The 27,887-nt window shown below is 45.9% G+C and overlaps 1 protein-coding gene across 2 annotated transcripts in view; it reads left to right on the top strand.

Annotated features, from left to right (window-relative positions):
• Window positions 1-27,887, top strand: part of LOC138481152 (ETS-related transcription factor Elf-1-like) — a 621,807-nt gene that overhangs the window by 419,535 nt on the left and 174,385 nt on the right. For both annotated transcript variants that reach the window (XM_069613090.1, XM_069613091.1), the window contains one exon: window positions 27,081-27,182. In XM_069613090.1, coding sequence (XP_069469191.1) covers window positions 27,081-27,182 — 102 coding nt within the window. The remainder of the gene's footprint in view (window positions 1-27,080; window positions 27,183-27,887) is intronic.

Here is a 27,887-nt window from a genome sequence, read left to right as displayed (position 1 = left end):
GGACTGGGACGGAAGGACAATCTCTCCTGGTGGTGTGACCGGGGTGCAGCCGTGGTGGGGTCACCTGAAGGAACAAATCCTCCTCTCCGAATACGAGGGAGTAGACTGCTGAGACTTGAAGAGTCCAGAAAGCATGCACAGACATACCAGAGGAGCCGGACCAGAGAGGAGAACGAATGCAAACCACCACCACGCTGATACGTGATGTGGCCAGAGCAGACCCAACAGTAACAAAGGTATCAGGGTTGCCCAGAACAGATGGGCGAGTGGAAGGAAGAGAGCAGAAAGCCAGAGCGAGTTACGGGAGCCCTAGCAACCATAATAACCAGGGTCGTGAACATTGGCCAAAACCAAAGAGATCACTCCAGCTAGAGAATCAGAGGGGTCAGGAGAACCCTATTGAAACAAGTGGCATTGCACATTATCCAAGTAGAAGCTAACCTGGAGGGATCAAACAAATTGTAAACAGCCAAGATGGAAACAACCAAATTGGTGGAAAGGGGATAAAGGAAACATACCTCTTTTAAAAGGATAATAAGACTTTGGATTTATATCAAAACGTGCAACTTTACCTAAGGAAGTTAAAGGGGGAGTTGTAGAGTCTTCTTTGGTGAACCGACATTGAACATTTTATTTGAAACTGGGAATAATATCCAGAGAGATATTACTGAAACCTGGGGCCGGGTTAAAAGCCTGAGCCAGTGCTATGGTTTAATTTGTTGTTTTCCACAGTGGTAGGGCAGATTGCGATTAGGTTTTTGGATTGGGAACAACTTTGTAATTTGACAGGTAAGCACCCTTAACTTAGTTTTCAAGGCAAGGAAATCCCTCTTGGCAGTAGGGATAGTTAAGCGTATTCTTTTTTTAGTTCAATTAACACACTTAAAATGTCTTCCTTGAGCCCGACTCCTTCTGGTTTGCCATAGGAGTCAGTCAAAGGAGAGAGGAAAGTAGACAAAAGAGGGGTGCATGTGGTGGGGAAAAAGTGTGGGGCACAATTTGGGAGCAAGGTAATTTGCACTGTCCAGGTATGATTCTGGTGGTCAGTTAGATGTTTGTGGTAGTAATTGTTATGTTCCTTTTTAGTTGCACCTGTGTGGGTTAATTTTCATCAGTCTTTTGTCAGTGAGTTGTGGGTTCCTGGTATGTTCCTATAATATTGGGGGACACCTTTCAAAATTGCCACAAGTAGCTTTATAGTTGGTTGAGGTTTTGGTGCAGGTGTTGCGCTTGTGGTGCTGTTTCATCTTGGTGTTGGTTAAACAAACAGGTGTGCATCTCTTTTTTTAAAGGTCAAGTGGTCGCCTGTGCATAAGTGTTGGGCAAGGGGTTGAGAGGATGAGGAAGGAGAAGGAATATCCTTAGTTTCATTTAATGTCCAGTTCAAGCTTATTAGTGTTACAAAAGGCACACTTGCCGGATCCAAGCGCTCTTAATGGTTGTGATGGGTACAGGGCCCTTCTCATGGAAGGCATGGTGAGTGATGCATAGAGTTTTGAAGTGAACCCACCATTTGGTCAGAAGCTAGTGGGGTGATGTGTTTGTATATTTTCAGTCTCTGGGGATGTATGGCTGCTGCGTTTTAGATTGTAGTCTGTGAGGAGGTGTTAGGATAAAAGGTACAAGCTGTTGGAGTGGCCTGGTCCTGAGAGTACAAGTGCATTAATTGCCATAGTCATGTGCATGAAGTTCTGGCAGGAAAGTACGCATTGGATAGTATGGTGCTGGAAGGACTTGCTCGTTATGGCTTTAACCTGTGGAAAATCTAATCTAATTTCATCATGATTCTGAGTTTTGGACAGATGTCCTGGGCAGGAAGACCATTTCGTCTGACCAGCGGTTTGGTGTGCGGTTTTGGTGGTGTCCTGCAGCTGATAAGCTCTGTTGTGGTTTGAAAGACATGTGTTGAAGTACGGTGTGTTCTTTGTTGAGTAATTTGCAAGCTTTTAAATGATTTGTGTGTTATTTGTGTAATTTATTGACGTGAGACCTAAGTTGTTAATAATTTCTAGAAGCAGGCTCATGTAGATGTTGAAGAATAGAGGCGACATACTGGATCCATGGGGCACTCCGCCTATCTAATTGTGAGGGCAAGACCTGAACGGGGTGTGAGGGTGCACAATTAGGGCTTGGACACAAGTGTGACATTCTACTATTCATAAAAATAAAGGAGTTGGAGAAAGGCCTTTTTTCTATCCCTAAAACTAAGAGGGGTTTCCCTGCCTCAGAGAAACTAAGGAAAACTGTTGGAATGTCCAAATGAAAATAGTGCGTTGATGTGTCCCAAAACTATACTACTGCCCCTAACACTATTAACTAATAACGTGTAAGGACTCAAACTCCAAAGTAAACTAGTAGTGAGAGTTCTTGCAACTTCAAATTCTCAAGTATTGAAAGAAAAACAAATGTTCTGTTTCTTAACAAATGATATTCCAGTGACCAGGGTTTGGCTCCGTTTCCCTGGCTTTTAACTGGTTCTGATTAGGAGCTTCTTTTCCTCTTCAGTAATGGATAGTCTTTTCTATTCTTAAGTTTTCAGATCTGCTTATTCTCAGCCCTTCATATGGGTGTGGGTCCCCGACTCGCAAAGCTGTATCACCAAACTTGGATTTATTCTCTTGACAAACATATACTTCCTTTTGGACAGTCTGTTTCTTGTAGGGTCCCAGACCCTCCATTTGGTCCTCATGTGGGTGCGGGTCCCAGATACGCAGAGCTGTAGCACCACGACTTGGTTTACTCTCCTGCCAAGTACGTGTGTCCCCTTTTAAAATGTTTCAACACTCTTTAGGGTCACAGACCCTCTTGTGGTTTTGAGAATCTGTCTCTTATATGGGTGTGGGTCCCAGACTCGTAATACGTGTTCACCACGGCTTGGTTCACTCTCCTACCAAGCCTGTGGTTCTCTTTCACTTCCTTCAGTACTTTCAAGGTCCCCGAGTCTCTTGTTTATGAGGGTGCATGTCGCAAATTCGCACGCTGCTTTCAGGGTCCATGACCCTTCACAAATTCTTTCTACACTTCTCCCCAGGACCTCCAGCCCTTCTCTGTATGCCTGCATACCTTTTCTCTTCTCTCCTGAGGACCGGTGCCCTACTGCGAGCCTGTGGTAGCACGTGGAGACTTGGTTTAGCTGTTCGTCGCTTCACTGCCTTTGGCCTCCTTCTCGGAGCCACTCCGCGTTGCAGTTCTCCATTCGGGGGATGCATGGAGGTTGTTTTGGGTACTTGCTTTCACCGTCCCTTCTTCCTGGACTGCCAGCGGCGGACCTCCATGCTAGGGAGAATTCTCTGAAATGTGCTTATTTCCAATCTACATTAGAAACCCACAGCAATTTTGCTGGATTTTGAGGACTTGAATTTTTAACGTGGAGAGAGTGAGACCCTTTTTCCCACTATCTTGTGTATTTTAATGTGATTTTGAACCCTGTTTCTTTTGGTTATGGAGTCTGACAAACTCCATAGGCATCATCCTTTACATTGTGTCACACAGCACCTTCAGTGCGGTGGCCGAGGGAAGTCTTTCAGATTTCCCCAAGGTTTAAATACCTTCTCTTGGATAAGGTACTGTTTCCCAGAGCAGTAAAGTGAAATTGACTTTACTTACATTTGTAACTTTCTAGACCCAGCACACACTATTTTACAATACGGAGCTGGAGGGGTTACTTAGTATCCCCTTTGTCTAGCTTCTCATGTAACAATTTTATGGTACCCTTTCCTCAATGAATGGCTGGTGGCAGTGATTTACTTTTAACTACTGTGGTGTACATTTACTGCGGGCTGCGTTCACAGCTGCAGTAAAGCACCCAAGGGTGCCATTTTTTTCAAAATGGCCCCAGTCTTCTTTTTTCACCATTTCTTTGTGGAAAGGTCTCCTGGAGATTTACTCTGCGTGCCAAACCAGGTTTGATCCCTTTGGCGGGATTCACGAGTGAAGCCCCCCTCTGGCTCCAGAGTGTCTAGCGAGGGAGGTGCCCAAAACTCCCTGTGCTTAGTCTCCTAGGAGACAGGAATGCACTCTTAGGTGATTGCCCGGCTGGCTGTCCGGCAAGGACAGCCACCCTGCTGGGTGACTGACAGCTGGGCTGGAATGAATGAGAGAAACATGCATAAAAGGCAAGGCTTTTTGGCTTGGAAGGCAGAGTCGACCACTGGACTAAAGAATCCAAAGAACTTGAAGAGGACGCCTGCTGCAACTCCTGGACCGTTGGTTTGCCTGGTGAAGATCTGCTGCTGTGCTGAAACTCCAGATTCGCATCGACAGAGAAGCCCCTGCAAGGACGACTTCTCCCTTTTGAGTTGGTGGGACCAATCAACTCCAAAATAAGCCACCTGGACATCCTCTCGGAGTTGGTTGAAATTCTGCTGCAGTTGCTGCTGGAACCAAATAACCAGGGAGAGGAACACCAGATTGTGTGCGTTGCTTTTAAGCTGGCCTAGAGCTGCAGGAAGATCCTCCGGACTCCCAGGAAGCAGGACTGACCGAGCCTGAGCCCCCTCAGCAGAGTGCAGGACCCCAGATGCAAGGAAAGCCCATCTCGACAGCCAGAAACCACAGTGTTGCTATTTGCGGTAGACGCGAGGAGCTGAAACACCGAAGTTTCACTTGTTCGAAGATTGGCGGTTGCGAGCAGTGACCATCCCATTGTAGTGCAGGAGTCCCCAGAAGTCCTCCGTCTTGTCCCCATGACTGAGGTCCCAGGAACACCAGGATCTGCAGAGCTGCACAGGAACATAAGTCATCTGCTGCACTTTTTCTTCAACCTAAAGGTAATGTAAGGTCTGAGAGAACTTACCTCTTGTTGTGCCACCTTGCTTGTCCTCGTTGGAGGCTTGTCTCGGTTGCCCCTGTAGAGTTGCCAACAGCTTCTGTGCCTCACAAGCCTAATCAGCTTGTGGCCCTACTTTGCATTTCTTCTTATTCTACAAAGACTTCTAAAACATTGTGCAAGACTTTTACTTGCCTGCAAGAAGTGCTTCAGTTCACCTTCACCTTGACTTTTGCTAACTTAACATTGGCTGGCCGGGCACCCATAACTCTTCTCTCCTAGGCTTAGGTGTTGTGTTTTCCTTCCAGGAAGAGGTTAACTAACTTTGCATTGGGGGTTACCAAAAGTACTTACCTGCTTCAATATATTTGTATGATCTCTCGTTTTGTTCTAATAATCTTTTTCCTTTGACATATTCCTAAAACTAATTCTAAATGCAACAGTTATATATTAATGTCCCCGGCACCCTAACTATTGAAGTCACCTGAGGGTGTAGGTAGTGTCTGTGGGCCATCCTAAAGGGGTACTTAATGATTTTTGAAGTGTATTTCAGTGTAACTGTTATATTGCCCTTCTGAAGAAGGCTTATTCTAACTGACTGATACATTAATAATTGTTTAATCAAGAAACCTAATGTGCAAGAGTTTATTTGAATACTTGTTGTCACTTTGAATCTCTGTGTAACTCCCCTACAGCTCACATTGACCCCTCTTGAGATAAGCCTGGCTGCTCAACACGCTACCAACCTGTGTAGTACAGACTTATACCAAAGGTTGGGTTCCTATTGCCAGGAAGTCAGGGTTGTTGTAGTGCACCCAAAGGGTACTGCATACAATCTTGCCTAACACTCCCGTCTTCCGTGCGCAGTGTCTGCCCCTTCTCTACGGGGCTTGCCAGTGCAGTTCTTGCGGCTGCTTGTCGGCTGCCGGCAGCTCTCGACTCTCCTCAGAGGGTAGCTCCCTCTTGGTGTCCCGATTTGAAACAAATGGGTGTGCGTCCTGCCACATACATTCATGTATTTACTAACATTTAAGCAAATAATATTCATTTAGTCATGTTTTTAATTTAGCAGGAATAACTCTGCGTCTACTGTGATACTCATAAAGAAGAGTGCAGTACTGAATTTGAGTTCAGCCAGCTTTTATTATTTAGCCGGTGAATATAGTGTTTCTCTTTTTACTTTTTTTGAAACGATTCTTTTTTCTGTGCTGAGTTATCAACTAAGTATCGCTGTCAGAGGGAACCAATGGCAAAAGGGTTGATGAAAGCAGGAAGACAGGGTATCGGTTGAGTGACCTGTAATGGGTGGACCGTGTGCTCCGACAACTGCGCATAGACCGAGTGCCCGATTGGCAAAAAGCTGATGAATGTATATTTGAAGTCCTTTTCATGTGTTGCTGCGATTTATAGTGATATTTCAAACGCCCTATTTTCTAATGCGGTTTTCTCGACACAATTTTGCCAGAATTTTTTTTCAAATGTTTTTTTAATTTTATTTTTGAAACGGGGGGTTACCCCCAAATCCCCTTTTTTTCTTTGACACTTTTTCCTTTTACTAACGAAAAACAAAACATAAAATTAAAAAAAAACATTCGACATTTTTTTTCCAGCATTTTGTTTTTGACAAAATGGCATTTCGAAAATATGTTTTTGAAAAATTTACCAGATGCCTGTTGCTACATCTTGGTTTGAGAAACTGAAATTGAGAAACAGAACTGTGTTGGTTTTGAAAACCGGAAGTTTAAACTCTCAGACTTGGGAAGTGTCCTATGGAACTGTTATTTTAGAAGCCAGAAGTTTGAACTCTGGGGGGAAGGAATCCCAATACTTTAGGGAAGGGGAAGCTGATCCTAAACCAAGAGCGGGTAGAAGCTCTGAACTTTCTTTTGAACACTATTCTTTTGCGACTGACATCCCGACACATTGTACACAGTTGTGAGGGCCAGCATAGGTTTTGGACACAGACACAGACTTAAATTGGACACCCTGACACAGACTATCCTTAGTTTCCTTTAGGTAGTGAAATACCACCTTAGCAAAGTGCAAGTTGGCCCTTACTCCACCCTGCCCTTTTATTTAAATTAATCTATTTTGAGTACACATTTTAATCTGTGTTTTGCTTCATGATGCCTTCACACAGCCTACTGAAAGATTAGCCACTGCATCGGCCAAGTTGACTGAAAAAGACTGGCGCTAAGGATGTGGTCTGTAGATGAAAGATGCTTAGTGCAAACGTGTGTGAGGGCAAGCAGATTAGGAGAAGTGATATGCAATCTGGGATGTAGTCCGAGTGTGACGTTATAAATTGATGGGAGTCACTATTTAAAAGTGCAGTACCTCCTCCTCTCTTGGCTATTCTGTTCGCAAACTTGATCTTGTAGCCTGCAGGGTTAGCTTTTTGTATACTGGCTGAGCGATCCCATGAAAGCCAGCTTTCTGAGATCAACAATATGTCTATTTTGTTCTTGCAGGGATCAAAAGAATATTTGGTGATGGAGCTGGATTTGATGACAACGTATCCGGCTATGACACTTGCTTTGAGGTTCCTTTATGTAGAAAGCAGTGGTACAGGTTATTTGTTTCTTGGGGATAGACTTCTAAAAATTCTTGGTTACTACATTCATCTTCAGACAGGTAAAGGAAGTAGTTCATGTTGTCAGAATAGTCATCGGGATTCCAGCGAGAACTGGTGATAAGCCGCTGTTTCGTGATGAAAGGTGTAATCCATTTTGACTCCTGGAGTGCTACTGGTGAGCAGTCTTATTTGAGCGTGCAGGACCAATGGTCGAGGATGAGGTTATATGAAAGTTGGTGAAGCTTCTTTTATTTTGTAGAAGTCCTCTGTTCGTTGAGTTAGTGGCTTTCAGATAGACGTAATCTGTTGCTAGTACAGGAAGTTGTCTAACAAGTTGTCTTGAGATAAAGGCTGTCGGGGGTCCTTTAGGAGGTTTGGTCAGTTGTATCTTGCATTTGTATAGCTCCTCCTGCCATAGCTTTTAAAAAAATAAATGTTTTATTATTGCATTTCAACAACCAAACAACCATCAACAAAACATTTGTCATATATCACATTTCCATCTTATCTGTCTTCTATGTCGACTAATTCTACTATACCCCCCACAGACCCCAATTTAGCCTTTACATAACACATCTCGGTAATTTCTTTTAGTCACTCTGCATCTATCTCCTCCGCTGCGGTCTGTGTGGCCTCTTTCTCGCCACTGCATGCAAACAAAGTCACAGTTAACGCTATCCATTGTTGAATGTCCACTCCCAGTTCAGCTTTTTGTACACTCTGGGCTCTTTCCCACGCTCCAGTTTCTGCAGTGACCCACTTTTGTAGCTCCTTCCACCAACCAGTGACGCTTGGCTCTCTAGCATCTTTCCACTTCATGGCTATATTACGTTTGGCTATTATGTACATTAGATCTTTCATTTTATTAAGTGGTTTATCTTTCACATTTCTCTTATACCTGCCCAGCATGCAAACTTCCGGGGTCTGGATATCCAGTTCTATGCCACCTTGGGATGCCTTATGTGCCGCTTCGGTCCAGAACCCTTGTACTATCGGGCATCCCCAAAACGTGTGTACTAGTCCAGCATTTACCAACCTACACCTGAGGCGTTCCTGCCTCTTTGCGCCCTGAAAAGAAGCAATAATGTCATGTGTAAGATATGCTCTCTGTGTGATGTACAATTGTATTAATTGTAGTCTAGCGTTTCTAGAGACTCTTTTATGATTCAACACCATCTCTCCAAATTCTTTATCCTCAAACCTCTTCCCCAATTCCATTTCCCATCTTTCTTTGCTTTTCAATTCTGTTCTTGAATTCTCGGTCTATCAATACTTCATAGATCCTAGAGACGGCATGTCCGCCCTCTGCCACCGCTTGCAATGTCTCAGTGTCTGCACTCTCTATTGTCTCGTCATTGCTATTCGGCCATTGATCTCTCAGTACCTTCACCACCATGTTATTTAGCAGGAACTGGCCTCCATGTATACCCGTGGCTTCTTGCAACTCCTCAAACGTCATTAGCCCCTTTTCATTTCGAAGGTCCCCCACAGTAGCTGTACCACACTCCGCATATATGTCCGCACCATTGCCTTACTGCCCGGCCTACCCTCCAGAATTGCAACTATCGGTGCCTTTGGCAAGAGGGGGTCCACCAGTCCCATGATCCCACAAGCCCTTTTCCAAATTCGGATGCCCAATGCTACCAGATAAGGATAATTGGTTTGTTTCCCGGGGGAATCCAAAGCAGGTCTCTTAGGTATCTCATCTTGATAGCCGGCTGTAACAGTGCTGTTTCTGTCGTGGGATCATCAGCCATCCACTGCACCACGTGCTGTAGCTGGCATGCCAAGAAGTATAGTTCAAAATTTGGTATTTTTAACCCTCAATGTTCATACGGTCGTTGCAGTGTGCTTAGGGCCACCCTGTTCCACCCCTCCCGTAACAGGAACCCCCTGCATATCTTTTCCAAATCTCTGAAGAACTTCCTGGAAATGTCATACTGAACATTCCCAAAACAATCCATGAGCCTCGGCAGCACCACCATCTTCAGCAGCGCCTGTCTGCCCATCTCTGTCAGGGGTAACTTACTCAACAGCTCTATGGATTTCAGCAGCCCATTCTTGGCCCTTGTATTAAGCATATGTTGTGCCTATGCCGGGTCCCTATGGATGTTGATCTCCAAGTACCTAAATGAGCTATTGCTCCAAGGCAACTGTAGGATCAGTAAGTCCCCCTCCGCCGCCTTTGCCATCTCAGCTAGTGGGAATAGACAGGACTTGCTTTTATTAATTTTGATTTCCGTCAATGCACTAGAATTATCCAATACCGATGTATGGCAGATTTACTCACCGGATTGCTCAGGTATAGCAGCATGTCGTCTGCATACATGGACACTACATGTTTCACCCCTCCTGTCTCTATGCCCGCATCTCCATATTCCTGCCTTAGATACACCGCCATGGGCTCTGCCGCTATAATATACAGCATTGAAGACAATGGGCAGCCCTGTCTCGTACCCCTGGATAGCTGCCACTTTTCTGAGTATACGCTCCCGGTTCAAACTCTGGCCATCGGTTTGGTATATATCCGCTGTACCCATTTCATGTACTGGGGCCCTATCCCCATCTTTGTCATTGTGGTGTACATCCAATTCCAGTGCACCGAGTCAAATGCCTTAGTCGCATCTAGTGAAGCAACCACACATTCCCCCTTCTGATCCTCAGTACTGTAGATCATGTGGTGCAGTCTCCTGAGGTTTTCTGTAATGTTTCTCCCCTGTACATACCTGGTCAGATCCAGATGGATCAGCACCTGTATCACCTTGCGGAGCCTACTTGCTAAGATCGCTGTAAGGATCTTGCTGTCCTGATTCAACAGTGACAGTGGCCTATAGGATTCGCAATCTGTACTTATCTGGTTTTAGTAATGGCACTATCAGGGCTATGATCAAAACTATCATGGAGTATGTGGTCTACATATGCCTCATTATGCATATTCGCCATCAACGGCACCAGCGTATCTCCATAGGTCTTATAAAATTCACTGGGGAGTCCATCTGTGTTTGGGGCCTTGCCCGTAGGCAGTGTCCTAATGGTAGCTACCACCTCCTCTGGCGTTATGGGTGCCTCTAGTGACTCCGCCTGTAGTGCATCTAGTCGTGGCCGGGTAATGAGGTCAAGTACGTCTAGCTGGTCCTGTTCCTAGCTTGCTAAGGGTTCCGCATACAGCGCTTTGTAATATTCAGAGAAAACCGCATTGATACCCGCCTGTGTGTTAATCTCCCGATCCCCATTCTAGGTGGAACATAGCTGGGATCTGGTGTCGCTCCGTCTGCACAACCAGGCCAGCATTCTCCCAGGTTTGTCCCCTTGAGCATGGCTCCGTTCCAAGTATTTCACCTAGTTACACTTTCCCAACCTATCCCACTGCTTTAGACAGGCCTATTTCAGTCCTATTACCTCTCTACCTGCTCCTCATTTAACATTGCCTCCCTTTCGAATACCTTCAGCTTCTCTTCCATGTTCTGTAGGTCATTGATAATGACTTTTTGCACGCCCCCTGACTCCGCTATCATTTCCCCTCTGATAACCACCTTGTACGCCTCCCACACCGTGCCCATCTTCTGTACACTCCCCTCATTCACTTCAATGTACTCAACCGTCCTCTTCCGAATGTGCTCAGCAAATGCTTTGTCTAGCAGTGCCTCACTTCTCAGCTTCCATGTAGGTATTGGTGGTCTCGGGGGGGGCAAACACTCTCCAGCTCACTACGAGCGGGGAGTGGTCTGACGGGACCCTAGCTAGATATTCCGCCTCCAGGAATTCAGCTTTGTTTTCCACACTTGCAAACGCATAGTCAAGTCTTTTGTATACCTCATGTGGGTCAGAATAATGAGAGTATTCCCTGCCTTCTCTGTGTTGTACCTGTCATAGATCTCGTAGACGAAAGTGCTTCAGCAGTGAGTTCAGTACCTTGGCCGGTGAAGACGGCCGTTTGTGTTTCTCGTCTGATCTATCCACTGTTGGGTCTAATGGGCAATTAAATTCCCATCCCCAAATCAGGGTCCCACTCCTGTAGGGTCCCAACCTTGCATACAATGATCTAAAAAAACACTGGGGTGTCATGGTTGGGACATAAGTGTTGACAATACATATCTCCCGGTTCTCCAACTTACTGTTTACCATAGCCATTCTGCCCTCCCTATCTGTCTTCATGGAGAACACTTTGAATGGGATAGCGGGGTCCACCCAGATAAGGACCCTTATAGCATATGTCGAATAAGCAGAGCCCACCATCACCCCTCCCCACGCCCTAGCAAGGTTTTTCTGTTTTTTTGCATCCTAAAGCGTTTCTTGTAATAGTGCTATCTCCACTTTATTCCTCTTGATATACATGCTCACTCTTCTTCGTTTCACATAGTTATTAAGCCCTCGGACATTCCACATCATGATTTTGACCTTGTCAGCCATTATGCTACCAAGCCCGGGGTATCAATGAGGCCACCAACCTGTTGCCCACCTCGGCAGGAGTCTGATGCAGTGTCTGGCCATGTTTGTCAGGCTTCCCTTACCCATCCCCCTCTCGCCCCCAACCCTTTTCCAAACCAAACTCAAACTTAACTTGTCCCGCTATACGAACCATGCTAGGACTTCCCTGTTTCTGCTCCATTCAGCCTAGCCGCTAGACCAGGCTCCAGGTACCCTACGGTCGTGCTCTATACTGTGCCCCTAAAACTACTACACAGGGGGGGGGGTGTTTCTGTGCCCACTATATTGCTCCTGTTACTTAACATATCGAAATCGCTTCAATGTTACATGTGGCTTTCAACTTCCACAAGCATAGACGTGCTTGAGCCAAGTTTCACACATCATTTGTACGTTATGTGATCTATTATGGCCGGCCGTAGAGGGCTTCGCTATCCTCGCCTACGTTGGCTCTGGTCCGAAATTTGGGCACTGTCCATCCAGTCCTGAGCTTCCATCAACGTCTCAAAGAAAATAACTTTGCCATTGTATATCACCTTTAACTTCGCAGGATAGAGTAACATCTACTTGAGGCCAGTCTTCCTGAGTCTGGCCTTAGTCGTGATGTATTGGGCTCTTCTCTTCTGGACTTGCAATGTGTTATCAGGGTATACTGAAATCCTTGCCAACACCCTCTGCATCACCCCTCCTGCCCTGGAAAAGGGCAGGATCTTGTCACAATCTTTATAGTTCAGTACCTTAGCTATCGCAGGCCTCGGGGAGATGGGGGGGGTCACCCAGTGGTGGTCTTATGATGAGAGCCTGATGTGCGCTCTCTATCGTTAACCCCTGTGTGAGTCCTCTCGCCCCTATTTCTTGGATCAGCAGGTTCTCGATGTACGTGGTGGGGGTCAGACCCTTATGCACCCTCGGGCAACCCGACAATCCTGATGTTTCTGCATGCTCGACCTTCCGCTTCCTCAGCCCTATCTTGTAATTTGACTTTCTGTTGTAGGATGTCTATGTCCTTCGTCGTTTGTACCCTCACTTCCGTATTCTCTTTGACCTGCTCCTCCAGCTTTCCGGTGCGTTCCGCTATAGCTCGGACGTCTTGTCACAACAGTGCCACATTTAGAGCATCTGCATCGATCTTGGCCTCTAACGTTGCTTGGAGTGCCACGATGTCCACCAGGATCTGTTTCTGCCCCGTTTCCACCATGTTTTCAGGTGGCAATGCCTGCCCCTTGTCTGTGGCCTCTTTGTCTGAACGATGGGGTTGTTTCTTTGTAAAGGTTTCCAGTGTGGTCTGCTTATGTTTGGCCTTACCACTGTTGGTCGTCATCTCATTATGCAGATGTTGTGGTGCCCCCTGTTCTCGCTTGTTCTAAGGAGGTCTTGCATGCTCTATCGGGGGCCCCAGGTGCGGTGCAGCGTTCTGCTTCCGGCGTTCACTGGCTTCAGTCGCTGCTTGCCCTGTCACTGAGTTTGTCTCATCCCCCACCGTGTTGGTCTCTCTGTTTCGCTGCTATTGATAGAGCAGCCCCAATTCCTTGTAGTCTCAGGATGCACCGTGGCCAGCTAGGTTAGGCTACGTCCGTTTAACCCTCCACTCTTTAGGTGATTACCACAATGTGCGTGGGACAGCCAGATGCCTCTGGGTACTGCGGCTCACTCTTTCCTGGTCTCCCAGCTGCTTTCAGTGTGGACCATCAGGTCCTGCAATTGCCTGCTGCTGCATTGGCGCCCTCTGGTGTCTAGCATTTTATATAATCCCCTGCACGCGCTTTAGGTCAAGACACAGGGAGGAAGTCCAAGGCTTGTCCAACCCAGCTATCCTGCATTTTCAGCCCTGTCTGCCGCCTTCGATCTGAGCTGCCCTTCAGGTCACTCTCCGGAGTTCCAGCACACCTCCCAATCTGTGCGGCCATAGTGCTTGATATTCCCAAAACAATGGATGTCGCCTTAAATGGAGGCCTGCACACATGTATCATGTCCTTGTGTGCTCTGACCGCATACATTCCAAGGGTCCTCAGATACGCTCAGCTCACCAGCCACTACCGTGATGGCACCATTTACATGGGTCTGAACCCGTGTCTGCGGGTTTGCAATTCTTGCGCCCCATTAGTAGTAGTGGAGGGAGGGGGACACTTTCTCCCCAACAGTTGTCTTTTTCTGAAGCTTTTTGCTAGTGCACGTATTATAGCGCCGTATTCTGCTACTTCTTCCTTAGCATCTACTTGGGGGGCACTTATGCATCGCCCCCGCTTGGATTTCACTGTGCACAGCCTTCTTAGGCATGCATCTGCCCACTAGCACCTCTTGCCAGTGGGCGCTATGTCCTGGGCTCGCAGTCTCACCTCCCTAGCTTCTGTGCCTCAAGTCGCCATTGATAGAGGCTCAGTCTTCGCCCTCAGGCAATGTTGCGAGCCCTGGTGGCCGCCTGTAATATCTGCTGCCGTGCTACAAGGGCAGTGAAGGGGGGGTGTGTGTGTGCCCTCTTCCCAGCTGATATTACAACACAGCTCGTGTGCTGTGCCCCCTGTCTCCTTATCTCCTTCTCCAGCACTGATGGGCCCTTCGGTCGGTTCTCTTCAATCCTCCACAGAGCCCGCCTCTGCCATAACCGCCTCTCCGGGGGTGGGGGGGGTGGTCTCGTCTCCAGCCTGCCTGCTCGTACGTGTCAGCCTGCAGCGATCCACTTGCCGCTGGCCTGCTTCCCTGCCGGATCTCCTTGCTTGCAGGGTCTGATGCGGTGTGCTACTATGTTTGCACCTTCCAGCCACCTCCAGTTTCCTTTGTTCATTAGCACCACACAGTGTTCGTAGCTCTGCTACATTCATACCACGTAGCAGTTTCGGAGCCCACTCCTCCACCAGCTCACCTCCCTTGCTCCGGTTGGAGTTTTCTGCTGTTATGTCAGTGACTCGGCTCTACCATGCCGCAAACGAGCCTCCAGTTCCTCACTTAGCTCCTCTCAATCCGAGATCCTATCATTTGTTTTTCAAAAATATTTCTAATGCCACCATGGTCTGAAGGGCTATTTGCTTGCATTCAGAGTGAAGGTCAGTGCCTTTGAATTTGCTTGCGAGCTGAGCAAACCCACGCATAGTACACAGTATAAGGTTCAATTGTTTCACGACCTTGGAAATAAGGGAGGATTTCGAAATGAATGAATGAATGAATGAATGAATGAATGAATGAACGAATGAATGAATGAAGGGAGGGGTGTAATACCGTCAAATATGATAAAGTTCACCATTCCAAAACTGGACAAAGGAACATGTAATTTCATTTTATGAAAATGTGTTGATCTGAACGGAATCTCTGCGTTAGGCCGAGAGAATGGAACTTCCGAATATTATATGTTTTACTGTAGACGATTTTATAGACCGAGTCAACCTATCATTAGCCGACCGTTATTGCTGGCTTACATTGTACTGGGTTGTTCTTTGTGGCATATTGCAACGACACACAAATACAACCTGTGTGTGTGTACTTGTCTTTGTCCCGGGCACATGGGCAGTCCAGCATCGAAATCACATTTGGGTTCCCCCAGGTTGCACAAACGCCATATTCTATGCTAATATTTAGTTTAAATGCCATCTGTGTTCTTCGAATTTTAGCGTCGGCTTCCGCATCCCATTGCGAGCTGAACATACTCCATAGCACTAACCTCGCAAGCAAATTGTAGACTACTTTCCACGTTATTTTCTCTGTGTTCCCATTGATTCACATTTCACACGGTACAGAATTAATGGGTAAAATGATAAATTATAATAAAGGACAGTTACTGAGACACATTTCTGTTATGTTTTTCAAACAGCTACATCCTGCCTTTCTGCGATTGTCATCAATTCCATATACCAATTGACGGCTTTTTTCACATGCAGTTACAGATACACTTAAATGGCTGGATCACCATGATGCTGTTTTGGGACGATGGTCACGGGCCGATATGCCCTTACCCGGTACCAGCGATAAGGAGCAACCTCACATCGTTTACGGTGGCCTAGCGCCAAGCTGATGCTGAAGCCTTGCGATTCACGGTGCGCTTCTTATACCCAAAAGTAAACCGCGTTACTCACGATAAACATTTGTGGATCGAGAACAAAGAAAAAAATTAGACATTTGCTTGAATATGGCAATCAGCAGCGTTAGGGAGAATTCTCTGTTAAGGCTTATTTCCCAAACCTAGTGAGTCCCCCAGCAGCTTTGCTGGATTTTTGGGGTTTATTCTTTTTCTCCTGCTAAGAGTGAGACTCTTTTTCTCCCACTCTTAGACATGATTTGAGATATCCTTTGACTTTGTATGTGTTTTATGGGCTATGGGGTCTTTTACTCCATAGGGCTTCATGTGTTTTCGGTATGTGTGTTACACAGCACCCTCTGTGCCGTAACACAGAGGTGTCATAGTGACCCCCAAACATAGACTCTGTACCCTGGGACTGACTACTGTCTCCCAGGGCATGTAAAGTCACCATTGGCTTTACTAGTCCTAAATTGTGAACAGAACCAGTACAAAGCATCATATTGTGGGCGTTCTGGTAGGGGCAATTCGATTGCCCCTGGGTCTGTTGTTCGAGGGGGCACTGTCCAGTCCCCCCTGAGCGAGTTTTGGCTGGTGGCAGTGGATACTACTTTTTATATTCAACCGCGAATATATTCCTATGGGATTTTCCCATTGTTCAAGGCTAATACTTTTTAACATAGCCTCAAACATACCGCCGGTTTATTTAGTTAATATTAATTCACCGGTTGGTATTTTTTGCCGGAACTCGGTTCCAAAATGGCGTTTGTGTTCGCTTCTGTGACTCCAACCCAAGTCGACCCCTTTGTTCCACTTTTTGGCGGGCTTCTCCACAGAAGCCTCCAAAAGTGGTGCCACTCTGTCTGGGTACCACAGGGGGTGTGGGAGGGGGTTTAGGCACCCTGGACTGAGTTGCCTCGGCAACTCAAGTCACACTCTTGTGTGATTGGCCCAGTGGTGAGCCGCCCGGCTCACCACTTAGCATGTTTGAGTGACAGCTAGGACTGATGAATGGGGGTTTTCTGCATAAAAGCAGGGCTTTGGGGACTGGGACTTCAGACGTCGCCACAGGACCAAAGAATCCGAAGAGGGAGAAGCTGAGCTGACCTGCAACGACGACACCACCGGTGGAGCCCTGCTGAACCGACTCACCACTTCTTCCAACGACAGAGGAGAGCTTCATCCCGAAGAGTCTTCTTCCTTTGACTGGTTAGGATAACCAGTTTGCCTGCCTTTTCGCCTTCCCGGATCATCTCGTGGCCGCCTTGCCTGTGCCAAGCACCCCGGCAACCGGGATACCACGTTTTTCCACTACCGCAAATAAAAGGGTAGTACCTTTTTACCGGAGAACTCCGCGGCTGGTTTCTTCCCTGGCAGTGCAACGACCTTCAGCTTTCCTCCACGTCGAGACCATCTCTTCCTCTGGACGATGCCGCGACTTGCACCCGCTGCCAGGAACAACTGCCCCCGCTGGAGGATTCTCTCCACTTTCAAAGTACTGTGTCCGCCTGGCCTCCCTCGCAAAGGTCTGTGTGGGGTGTCTCGTAAATCCTCAATTTACCACTTGGGTTGGCCCTAGGCTGGCTAACTGAACTTTTCTGAGCTGAACTGATTCCTTTTTAAATTCTCTGCAAGACTCTCCAAGCCTTTTAAACTGTGTGATCTTGGGCGCATTGGTGTTCTACTCTCTCCAAGAGGGAGCCTGGCCTATGAACTTTTTGCTCACAAGTAGACTTTGACTTTCCTGCCTTGCTGAGTGCTTCTAAAGTATTGTGTTGTGTGCTGTTTCTAATTTCTGCCTTTTCCCTCTTAACTTATTGGAGTGCCATCTTTAGTTAAGCGCTCACCTCTGTCTGGAAATAAGTGGTGTTAACTAAGACTTGTTTAATAAGGAATAAGGGATGTATATATATTGATAGTGACTGTGTTTTTGAACTTGCTTACAATAATAGTGCTAGAGTGTTTCTAAGTGTGTCTTTAAATAAATAATTATATACTTGATACCAAAAGCTCTGGTCAGTGTTTGCTTGTGCTACTGTATTTTGGTACCTATCTTGTATACTCTACATACTGTCTAACTCTTCTTGAGAGAAGTCTGGCTGCTCAGCCACAGCTACCAGGTAAATCTGGGTGGTACAGACTGCTACCAATTGGGTTTACTGCCAACACCTGTAGTCTTAAGCCTTTTGCAGTGGTCTCTAAGGGAACTGCACAGGTTTCTGCCTAACAAGCGGATTTCCTTTAAAAGTATAGTTTTATATTCAAAATTGAGACACGCTGTGTTGTGAGATGATGTGTGTTGATATTCCGGGTTCTGCGTCAACCTATGTTAACACGTAGGTGATGACTGGGTGCGTTTGGCTACGCTGCCCAGTAACGTAATGGAGATGGGCGGAGAATATCACTAGGTTTGGTGATGTCAACCTCAGGGGCGGGGGATATGATTTAGTGCCGCCAGGGCAGTTCACCTTGGGGCGATGCGGCAACGGATAAGATGAGCACAAGATGGCCGCACCCTGCTGCCTGATTTCGCATGTGTAAAAATGAGGAAAACTACAGTAAGGTGCATAGGAATTGTTTGTACGATCGACCAACGTATGCTTAAAAACACATGCCCGATTCCTCGGAACAATAATATTTTTGAGCGCACTATTCCCTTAAGAAGGATTGGGCATTTTGCCTAAAAAAGAGAATAAGTGTTTTAAAGTTACTTACTTGCAAAAGAAGTTGGTTGGTAACTGTAACTCTGAGAGTGAACAGTTAGAAATGTTATTACTTTAGAACTGTTCAGCCATTCTAAAAAGTATAGGTTAGGTTATTTTACTTACCTTAGTAATGTTCTGCCATTCTGAAAAGTATATGTAACGTCGTTTTTTCCTTAGAAACTGTTTCACCATTCTAATAGAAAGTAGAGGTAAGGTTATTCTACTCACTTGTAAATTGGCTCTGCCTCTTTTCCAAAAGTAATGCTGTCGGCTTCACCCCCTATTTCTTTCAGAGAATTGTGTATACGTTTCCCAACTGGGTCTTGCTTCCCCTGACTTGCTGATAGCCTGCCCAGAGTAAGTCTGCATTAGGTTTTACCTACCTATAATAACCTTGAGGCATTCATAAAGTGTAACACTGGGTTTTGCTTTCCCTGTTCTGTTTTAGACAGACACAAAAACAGTCTGAAGTTTATACCGCCTTTAAGTTGCGGATAGATCCTTTAGAAAATGAATAGGTTTTACTTACCTTAAGGTAGCTGTTTGCCATCCTAAAATAGGTTACAAGAGTTATTGCTTATCTCAATCTATGTTTTACTGATCTCAAAAGCATCTGTAATAGAATATTACCTCCGTAGGTTTTACTCACCTAGTAGAACTGAGTTATCACAAAAAAAGTTATGGGTTTGTATCACAAAAGAATTTATAGGTTTTTACTGTACCTAGAATAAGTGTTCCACTATTCACAAAAAGTATATTGTCCAGTTGGTTTACTAAGTGATTTCTTGCTGAACGGCACAGTACAACTGCTAGGGTCTACTACTCTTATATTACTAAGTAATCTAAAAAGTAACTATTGGTTTGACTTCCCTGGAACTCCTGTTAGGTGTTCCAAATCAGGTTATATGCTTGGGCCTTTGTACCTTCAAGCATAGTGTTGTGTTTTTCTATAATGTGTTTCTCTGATAGTACTTATTTCCCCCAAGATGTATCTGGGCCTACTTGTATTTAAATAAACCATTTACTTTTTACAATACATAGTGTTTCAGTTTTTCTTTGGACCATTTTTATTACAATTCCTTTGTACTGATTCTACAGCCCTCTCTCTCCCTCCTAAGATAAGCCTGGCTGCTCTGTCTACGCTACTCTGAACTCAGTGGTACAGCCTTATACTAAGAGTGGAGTCTTGTACTGCCTTGGTTGAATGGTTTTACTAAGCCCTTAGTTGCACTTCAGAAATACTGTCCTAACAAAGTTCCTCCCGCATTTTCCAACCCCAGGGGGGTTCTATCGATTAGTGGCCTCACCTCCCTGGCCTCATTAAAGGTGCTCCCCTCTTGGGAGTAGTGATGCCATCTGATGGTTTGTCACAGCCCCATGGCTGCTAATTGTGTCTGGCTTGTTGAGCCTGTGATCCATCACATAGCTCAATGTGAATTATGCATGTGCGTTGGGGTTTGTTAAGATGATTTCTAGAATCTGGCCTGGTGGACAGATTTTACAAAGATGCCCTAGTTAGTTAACAGAGGAACTCTGAGAAGTTAGCCAAAACACAATCATGGTAGATGTGGAGAGCAGTCCAGGCTATTCTCAGGAGAGTGTGATTGGGGTCAGGAGTCCACTCAGTGAAGCAGACAATAATTAAATTTAGACAGGTATGAATAAAAATAAAGTATTTATTCTAGGTCTTAAAGGCATACTAAATAATGAAACAAGCAGGTGATTTTATCGCACAACACTCAATACTAAACATATATACAATAGGTTATTATAATACACTGAATGACTTAAATCAGAAAAGTGATGCAGTAAAGATCGAGCCAGCCAAGTCACAAGTGATTTTCCCTGACTTCATCAGTGTAATCCCCAAGAAAAATGGGGCCTTGTACCCAAAACTCACAGAAGGCTCAATGCTTCTTGTATTTGTACCAGGTAAGTTATTTGTGTTGGTGATTGCTCCAAAAAAAGAGATGTAGCAAAGTTATCAGGCAAGTAAAATGTTATCTTTCAGATTGTACCGACCAAAAGGCAGTGGAATGGAAGAATACAGGTCTCTCTCAGAGGACAGGGAGAGACACATGCTTCGCGTTTACTTACCCCCTTGACTCTGATTCGCCCAGATGACTTGATGGGTCGACTGGCAGTCACTGAAGGTTGGTTGTCCCACCGTTGGTTCCAGGTGCTACAAGTGCAAGAATTCTTCCAATCGGGTCCAGGAGAAGAGTGCAACCATTGCTGATGGAGAAATGCAAGATTCACCGATGCAGCCCGCTTCAGGGTACTTCAAGGGATGGGGGATGGTGAGTTCCAGCGAGGGCCACTGTACACAGATGACTGCGGGCGTCCTTCCAGTCGCGATAGTTAAAAGTCCTTCGAGGACCGGATTCATGGAGGCTGGGAGGCTGAAATTTGGCAGGAAGCCGACTTATATCACAAGCTAACGACCACCAAAGTTACCAGCTGCAAACACAGAACAGCAACAGTTTTAGAAAGGTAGCCCACTAGAGAGCTGGATAATCCACTGGTGTTGAGATGGATTTCTTTAGGAGGCCACCCACAGTTTAGTGAAAACAGGGGAACCTTCTGGACAAGCCAGACCAATCTAGGTAGTTTTACAGGCGGTCAAGATCAAGTCTCAGGAGGGGGGAGAGTGATCCGAAGCCCACAATGAGCACACACAGTAACGAACAACAAATTACTCTTAGACAAGAGTTTATGAAAAATATCTACATTTGTCAGCCACTCGACACAAGTAAACTTTAATTAGATCAAACCGGTACCACACAAAATCCTTTATACTAAATAACCTATATACATTACGTTTCCTAATGCCACACAGCAGTAAAACGCCCTGTGAAGCGAGGGTTGAGTTAACACACTAGGAGCATTAGACAATTCTTCAGTCGTTCCCTAACTTTCAAATCCAGCCCTAAGAAGAGGGGAGCTTTGTGCTCAACAGTACAGTTGTGCGTTGAAACGCACAATTGCGCAGACAGAACAAAAAGCGGGTCTTCTTGGGAGGGCTGTACCGAGTCAGGAAGGGGCTTGAGGCGATCAAGAATTGGTTCCCCTACTCGAGTAGGATCTCCCCTTGACGGCAGAGCAGTTTTCAATAGGTGAGAATAGCTAGGGAGAGCACGCTGACCCAGCCAAGATCAAATACCTTTTAAGGGATATTCGTGCATAAAAGTGATCATTTGTGCCAGGGGGCCACTGGTAAGTGATGTTAATGTTAAAGGATATTTGGCGGTCCTCTGGCGGATCTGAAAAGTGAACAGGTGGTGAGTTAGTGGGAACGAGCAGGAAAAGTGCAAGAGAGCAGTGATGTGCTGTTGGCAGCCTCAACCCGGTTAACACCGTCTGCTGGGCTTGGGTGCTTTCCGTTCGGTAGCCGTCATATGCTGTTGTGCGAGTCTGTGTGGTTTTTTTGTTGTTGCGTTGTAGTGATGTTTGTGCGGTTTGTTGTGCTATAGGGTTGTGTTTGTGTTTGTTTAGAGTTTGATAGGTGTATGCAAGGGGTGAAATTGTTAGTGGGTTGGTTGTTGGCATCGTTGCTTAGAGGTGATGTGCTAGATTTCCACGTTGCAGCATATGCTGACATTCACAATTCCATCTAGGTTTGGCACTTGCTAACCTTCATGATCCTGTCTAGATGCGACTCAGGCCAATGTTCATGATTCCAACCAAACATTCACAATTCCATCCAAGTGTGGCACATGCCAACATTCACAATTTCATCCAGATGCTACGCAGGCCAATGTTCATGGTTCCATCCGAGTGTGGCACATGCCGTCATTTGGAATTACATCCGAGTGTGGCATTTGCTAACCCTCACGTCTCCATTTAGATGTGACTCAGGCTAATGTTTACGATTCCATCTAAGGGTGGCACATGCCAACCTTCACAATTCCATCCAGATGCTACGCAGGCCAATGTTCATGGTTCCATCCGAGTGTGGCACATGCCGTCATTTGGAATTACATCCGAGTGTGGCATTTGCTAACCCTCTCGTCTCCATTTAGATGTGACTCAGGCTAATGTTTACGATTCCATCTAAGGGTGGCACATACCAGCATTCAAAATTCCATCTAAGTGTGGCACCTGCTATCATTAACAGTGATGCAAGTACTCACCGACCCTCGGCACAGTCCAGACCAAACTTTGCCAGTTTAGTGGAGGTCGCTAGTAGGTTCGAGTCCTGCAGTTTGACGGCGCTCCGTCTCTCAGCGACTGCGGGATAGAACAATCGTCTGTGATGGGATAGTTGCCTTTGCTCAGCTTCCAAAGAAGGTATGATGAAAATTCCGGTGCAGCAGGCTTCAGGGCACAGGAGAGCAAAACAGCAAGGTACCTACAGCAATCGTCACCAACAGGTAGTGACATAGGAATCACAGATGTGGGCAGTTACGCACTCTCCAAATTCGAGACCCAGAGGAGCTAGGCCCGCGTAATGTGGCAGGAGAATGCACAAGACCACAAGCAAGCGATGTCCCAAGTCTCATGTTTCCACTCGAGACAGCGGCGATTCTGCGGGGTACCCTGAGGTAGAGCGGGACAGTTCACTGGATGGCCCAGGAACACTTCCGAAGGGACTCATTCGGTAGGTAAGTAGGGGGCACCGAGAGTAGTTGTTCCGACTACTCCAAAGGGACAAAGCACCTTGGCAGGCCTTCTTGATCGAGGAAGAAAGCAGGGGTCTGACGGGACAGCAGAGGGGGATGGGTGCCAAAACCTTCAAAAGCGTCTCTGGTGGTTTCACAAGTCTGTTTCTTCATGCAGGAGGCTTGGCTTTCTCTGTAGTTCGGTGAGATCTCAGGTGATCGACCTGGAATGGATGCAGAGCCCCTTCTATTATCCAAGATTAGCTTTGCGCCACAATCGAGGACTTTCATTCGAAGATCTGCTCTCATGCAGGCATCCCAGTCGTGGTCCAATCACGGTCCATGGTGGTCTCCGTCATTCAGGCACTCCAGACATCCTGGCACCAGTAGTGTGGATTGTGACCAGACAGTCCCAACCCACTTCCTGGGTGCACACACACACGTGTGTCGGGCAAAAAGCCGCAAAAGGGATCGGTTTTCGCGGGAGGCTGCGTGCCCAAATGAGGACAACCCAGGTTACTCGACCTGGGTGAAGGCAAGGCACAAAATGGCCATGGGACAGAACAAAAGACTTTGTGGCCTGGCCATTTTCGGATCTGGTCAGTCTTGAACCAAACGCGGTAAACGCAGTGTGAGCCAGTAAAACATTATAAAATGTACTACTGACACCAGTTCCTCCCAGGTACACTTGTACAATTAACAAAAAATCCTTTGAGGGTGTCTAGGGCCGTAAAACAAAAAGGACCCCAGCACACGGTACTGGAAGGTACATTGTGCACTGTTAAAAAGTTAACAAGAAATTGAAATATCATTTCCCAGACAGTCTGAAGGACGTGTCTGTTTCCCCATAACAAGTGAGCAAAAGCCCAGGGGATTATAGCTGAAGGCTGGGCTCCACTGGTAAAAGTTCAGGATAGGATAGCCAAACGAAAGCAAACGGTTTGGGGGGGTCCACAAATGGAGGGAAAATTACACATAAATGAAATCTTTCCTAACAACCGGGTGGTCCAGGGACACTTCTGAAGGCTCAGGATGGCTGGATCCTCGAGAGCACTTTAAGACTTATTAGTTCCACCAGTCCAGGGGTTTAAGACCAGGACAGGGCCTTCGCAGATCAGGAAGTCCAACAGGGCTTCAACAGGCTAGACACAGGAAGGGATGCCAGGAGTCTTCTTCAGATCTTCAGTCAGCTTTTCTTCTTACGAGGGATTCTTGGCTCCAATGCTGATCTCCCGAAATGGCTGCAGTAGTCGTCGTCTTATCCAAAACCAAGCTTGGAAGAAAGTCCAAGCCCACCAATGGCAAAGATCTGCATCAACAGTCATTAGTTGCCCAATCGGGGACAACTATTGGTTTCACTCATGCCCCACACCCAGACTTGTCCTACCCACTTCCTTAGATGGATGGATATATAGAGTCTCTCTCTCTCTCTCTCTCTCTCTCTCTCTCTCTCTCTCTCTCTCTCTCTCTCTCTCTCTCTCTCTCTCTCTCTCTCTCTCTCTCTCTCTCTCTCTCTCTCTCTCTCTCTCTCTCTCTCTCTCTCTCTCTCTCTCTCTCTCTCTCTCTCTCTCTCTCTCTCTCTCTCTCTCTCTCTCTCTCTCTCTCTCTCTCTCTCTCTCTCTCTCTCTCTCTCTCTCTCTCTCTCTCTCTCTCTCTCTCTCTCTTTCCCTCTTTCCCTCTCTCCCTCTCTCCCTCTCTCCCTCTTTCCCTCTTTCCCTCTTTCCCTCTTTCTCCCTCTCCCTCTTCTGATCTGGCAAGCAAAAACCTTGTGGTGTGGCCATTCTAGGGCCCAACCCACGTTTAGTAGCCATACACAGTAAACGCAAATGTGCGTACCCAAAATAACATATGAATTGTAAAAATATCATTGCTGCCACCAGCTTGTCTTTAGGAAGATATAAAAGTAACTAAAAATCCCAAGTGTAAATGGCTAGGGTGATACAAACATATCCTCATTGCACTGCATTGTAAGATGCTGTGTGCAGTGTTAAAAAGTTCCAAAAAGTAAAACATAAGAAAAACTTGGTTTCCCAGTACTGATAGTCTGAAGGACTGATCAGTTTCCCCATAACAAAATGGGCAAGAGGCAGGGGGAGTGAATCTGAAGCCTTTCTTCAAAAGTCAAACCATGTTAAAAAAAACAAAGCAAAAACATTGGGGGGGTCCATAGAAACTGTGGAGGGAAAAGGTATCAAAAAAGAAATCTTTCCTAACGGGATGGGCTCTGAGAGTGATCCCCTTCCTCAGTTCATGGACCATGTCTGAGGAATGTCCTGTAGGCTATCACTCATAGGTATTGTCTGTGATGAAGAGGTGGCTGAAAGATGGCCGGACGCTGCCCTCTTGCCTACTAGGCCTGCCGACACTGCCCTCCCTTGATTCCCTGACTTGCTTCTATTGTGTGTCCCTGAGAGAGCAGTGAGATACCTTGCATGAACCTGTGTTGAGTCAGCTGCAATAAAAATGTCACATGTATTGCTAATACAGTAGAAAAATTCTAGGCATAGAATTCAGAGTTGCAGGGACTTAATGGATGAAATGATCAATTACCTGACTTTGTGGCATATATTATGACTTTGTAAGGATCTTTTTAGTATTATTAATGGGACAGGAGTTTAAGACAGCGTCTTGCAGGCCTAGGCTCGTTCTGCATCAAGTGGATTTGATTGCGACCAACGTTCGGGAAGGTTGGAGCCTTCTTGGGAGTTCCAAGAGGACCACCCGCCACAGCAATGCAAGCTGAACTTTGCATTAGGCCAGTGAACTAGCTGAAAACATTGAAGCCTCAGTTGATATTTGCCAATCCCCCACCCCCAACACCCCTGTCCCATGGATGTGACCTGTACCAGGATGTTATGGTTCATGCCAAGTCCCTGGATAAAGCAGCAAAACTGCTAATTATAAAATAAACTGTACGCAACCAGGCTAAAAGCTGCAGCTGCGTGACTCTGGTTGTGTTTTGCCGGAAATTGGTATTTTGATATTTTGTTCTTGTTGAGTGCGACATGGCTAAGGCCTCTTCTTAAAGCAACCAGAGTCCACTCTGTGAAAGAATAATCCCTGTTACATGTAAAAGAAAGCACTGACCAGGTGACAGTTTATAGAACTACACAATATGACACTGTACAAGCCAAGTGAGGGGTTTTACTCAATTAGGGGCATGAAGTTTTTATTTGTAGTGTAATATACATTTCCTTTTATCACATTTTAATCAGAGATATTTTTTCTTTCCGGTTTTTGTGCTTTGGGCTTCAATTGCTACTATGTAAGTGCATGGACTAAATAGCCAAATAGAGAAACATATTGGGGATAGATAAAAACTGGGCAGAGGCAGCGCGTGCCAGTATTTGTAGGATGCAAGCACTTCCTGCTAATAAGAGAGCCAGAGGCTCAATTCCCAACAATCTGATTTGATACTACTGAAGCCGAATCTCACTCTTACTTCTTACAGTAAACCTGGCCCCTATATACATGTAAGATCACAGCAGTAGCGTCAGGTGCACTGGAACATTCTGGTGCTCTCTTTGAAGGTAAGACAGTTGTAACAACTATAACCCAGATCCACATAGTGCCAGCACATGTCTATCAATGTGGAGGACAGTGATGGGTCTTTAGCAAAATAATGTGAGTTTAGGGAAATGAAGCTGCAAGAAAGCACATTTTTAAAAGTCCCATGCATGGTCTTAAAAAACAACAAGAAATGCTCCCTAAATGAATGCAGGTTGTGTGTAATGAACCTCACCAGGAGACTGTTGGTGGTAACGGGCACAGTATAAATATTTTTTCTTGATTGAGTGATGTTACTTTAAATTTCTCCCACGTGGATGTTCACCTGCCTTTTGCCAAAATGTTTACTAAATATTGTTAAGGGCTCTTGATCGCATTTTCTTTATTTTAGTTGCGTCAGGGACCAAAAGTGACTAAAACGTAATGGCTGGCCACAACGGGATTCTCCTCTGAGATAGGCTTCCTGAACCTATCCCCTGTTCTTTTCTTCCAGATGAGTCTTCTTGCCCAGATACATCGGTTGAAACCACGGATGCCGCAGATCTTCTCCTCAACATTGAGTCTCCAAATAACATCCTTGATGAAAAGCGCATGCGTGAGTTATTTATTCTTTCTTGTGATTAAATCTGACTTTGCTTTTTTCTTTTTCTTGAAAGCTATTGATTCAGAACAAAAGAAGCCATTATGGTTTGCTTTGCCTAGGTGCAAACTACAAACCCACCCCTTTTCACAGTATCCAAGTCTGATGGAATTTTAATTTTTGGAATTGAGCACTGAAAAAGCCATTTCACCCTGGCCTTTCACTTGAGGTATGTCTTCACACAAGATATAAACCGAGGAGTATTGACTCAGGGACCAACCCCAACATTCTGATGTAGTCTAACTGCATTTTCTAGAGCCTTGCTCTATTCTATCCCCTAGTGCCCTGAATGGAATGTAAGGTAATGTATAGTGTGACGATTCAAGGGTTCTTGTCACTACTCCCCAGAGAGGAGCCCTTCCCTATGAGGCTAGGGAGGTGAGGCCGTTACCCAAAGATTTCCCTAGGGGTGGTAGAAAGTAAGATGATCTCAAAGGGAGACACTTCCATCATGAGGTTAAGGACTCCCGACCCGTGAAAGACCTCCCCACACCCTTGTTACCAGAATACATGGGCCTGTTGAATCCTCCCCCAAACATGAATCTTCTACTGTATGTTATCGTGAAGTCTCTACTATTGCATCTGGCAGATTAGATGAGACTGAGACGAAGAAGAACCAGAGAAACATACAGGACCACAGTAGAAGGGATTATTCAAGAA

This window comes from Ambystoma mexicanum, chromosome 5p (assembly GCF_040938575.1).
Source record: "Ambystoma mexicanum isolate Mex_15411 chromosome 5p, UKY_AmexF1_1, whole genome shotgun sequence".
In the NCBI taxonomy this organism is placed as follows: domain Eukaryota; kingdom Metazoa; phylum Chordata; class Amphibia; order Caudata; family Ambystomatidae; genus Ambystoma; species Ambystoma mexicanum.
Note: the sequence above shows the minus strand (reverse complement) of the source record. Positions and strands in the feature narration are given on the sequence as shown.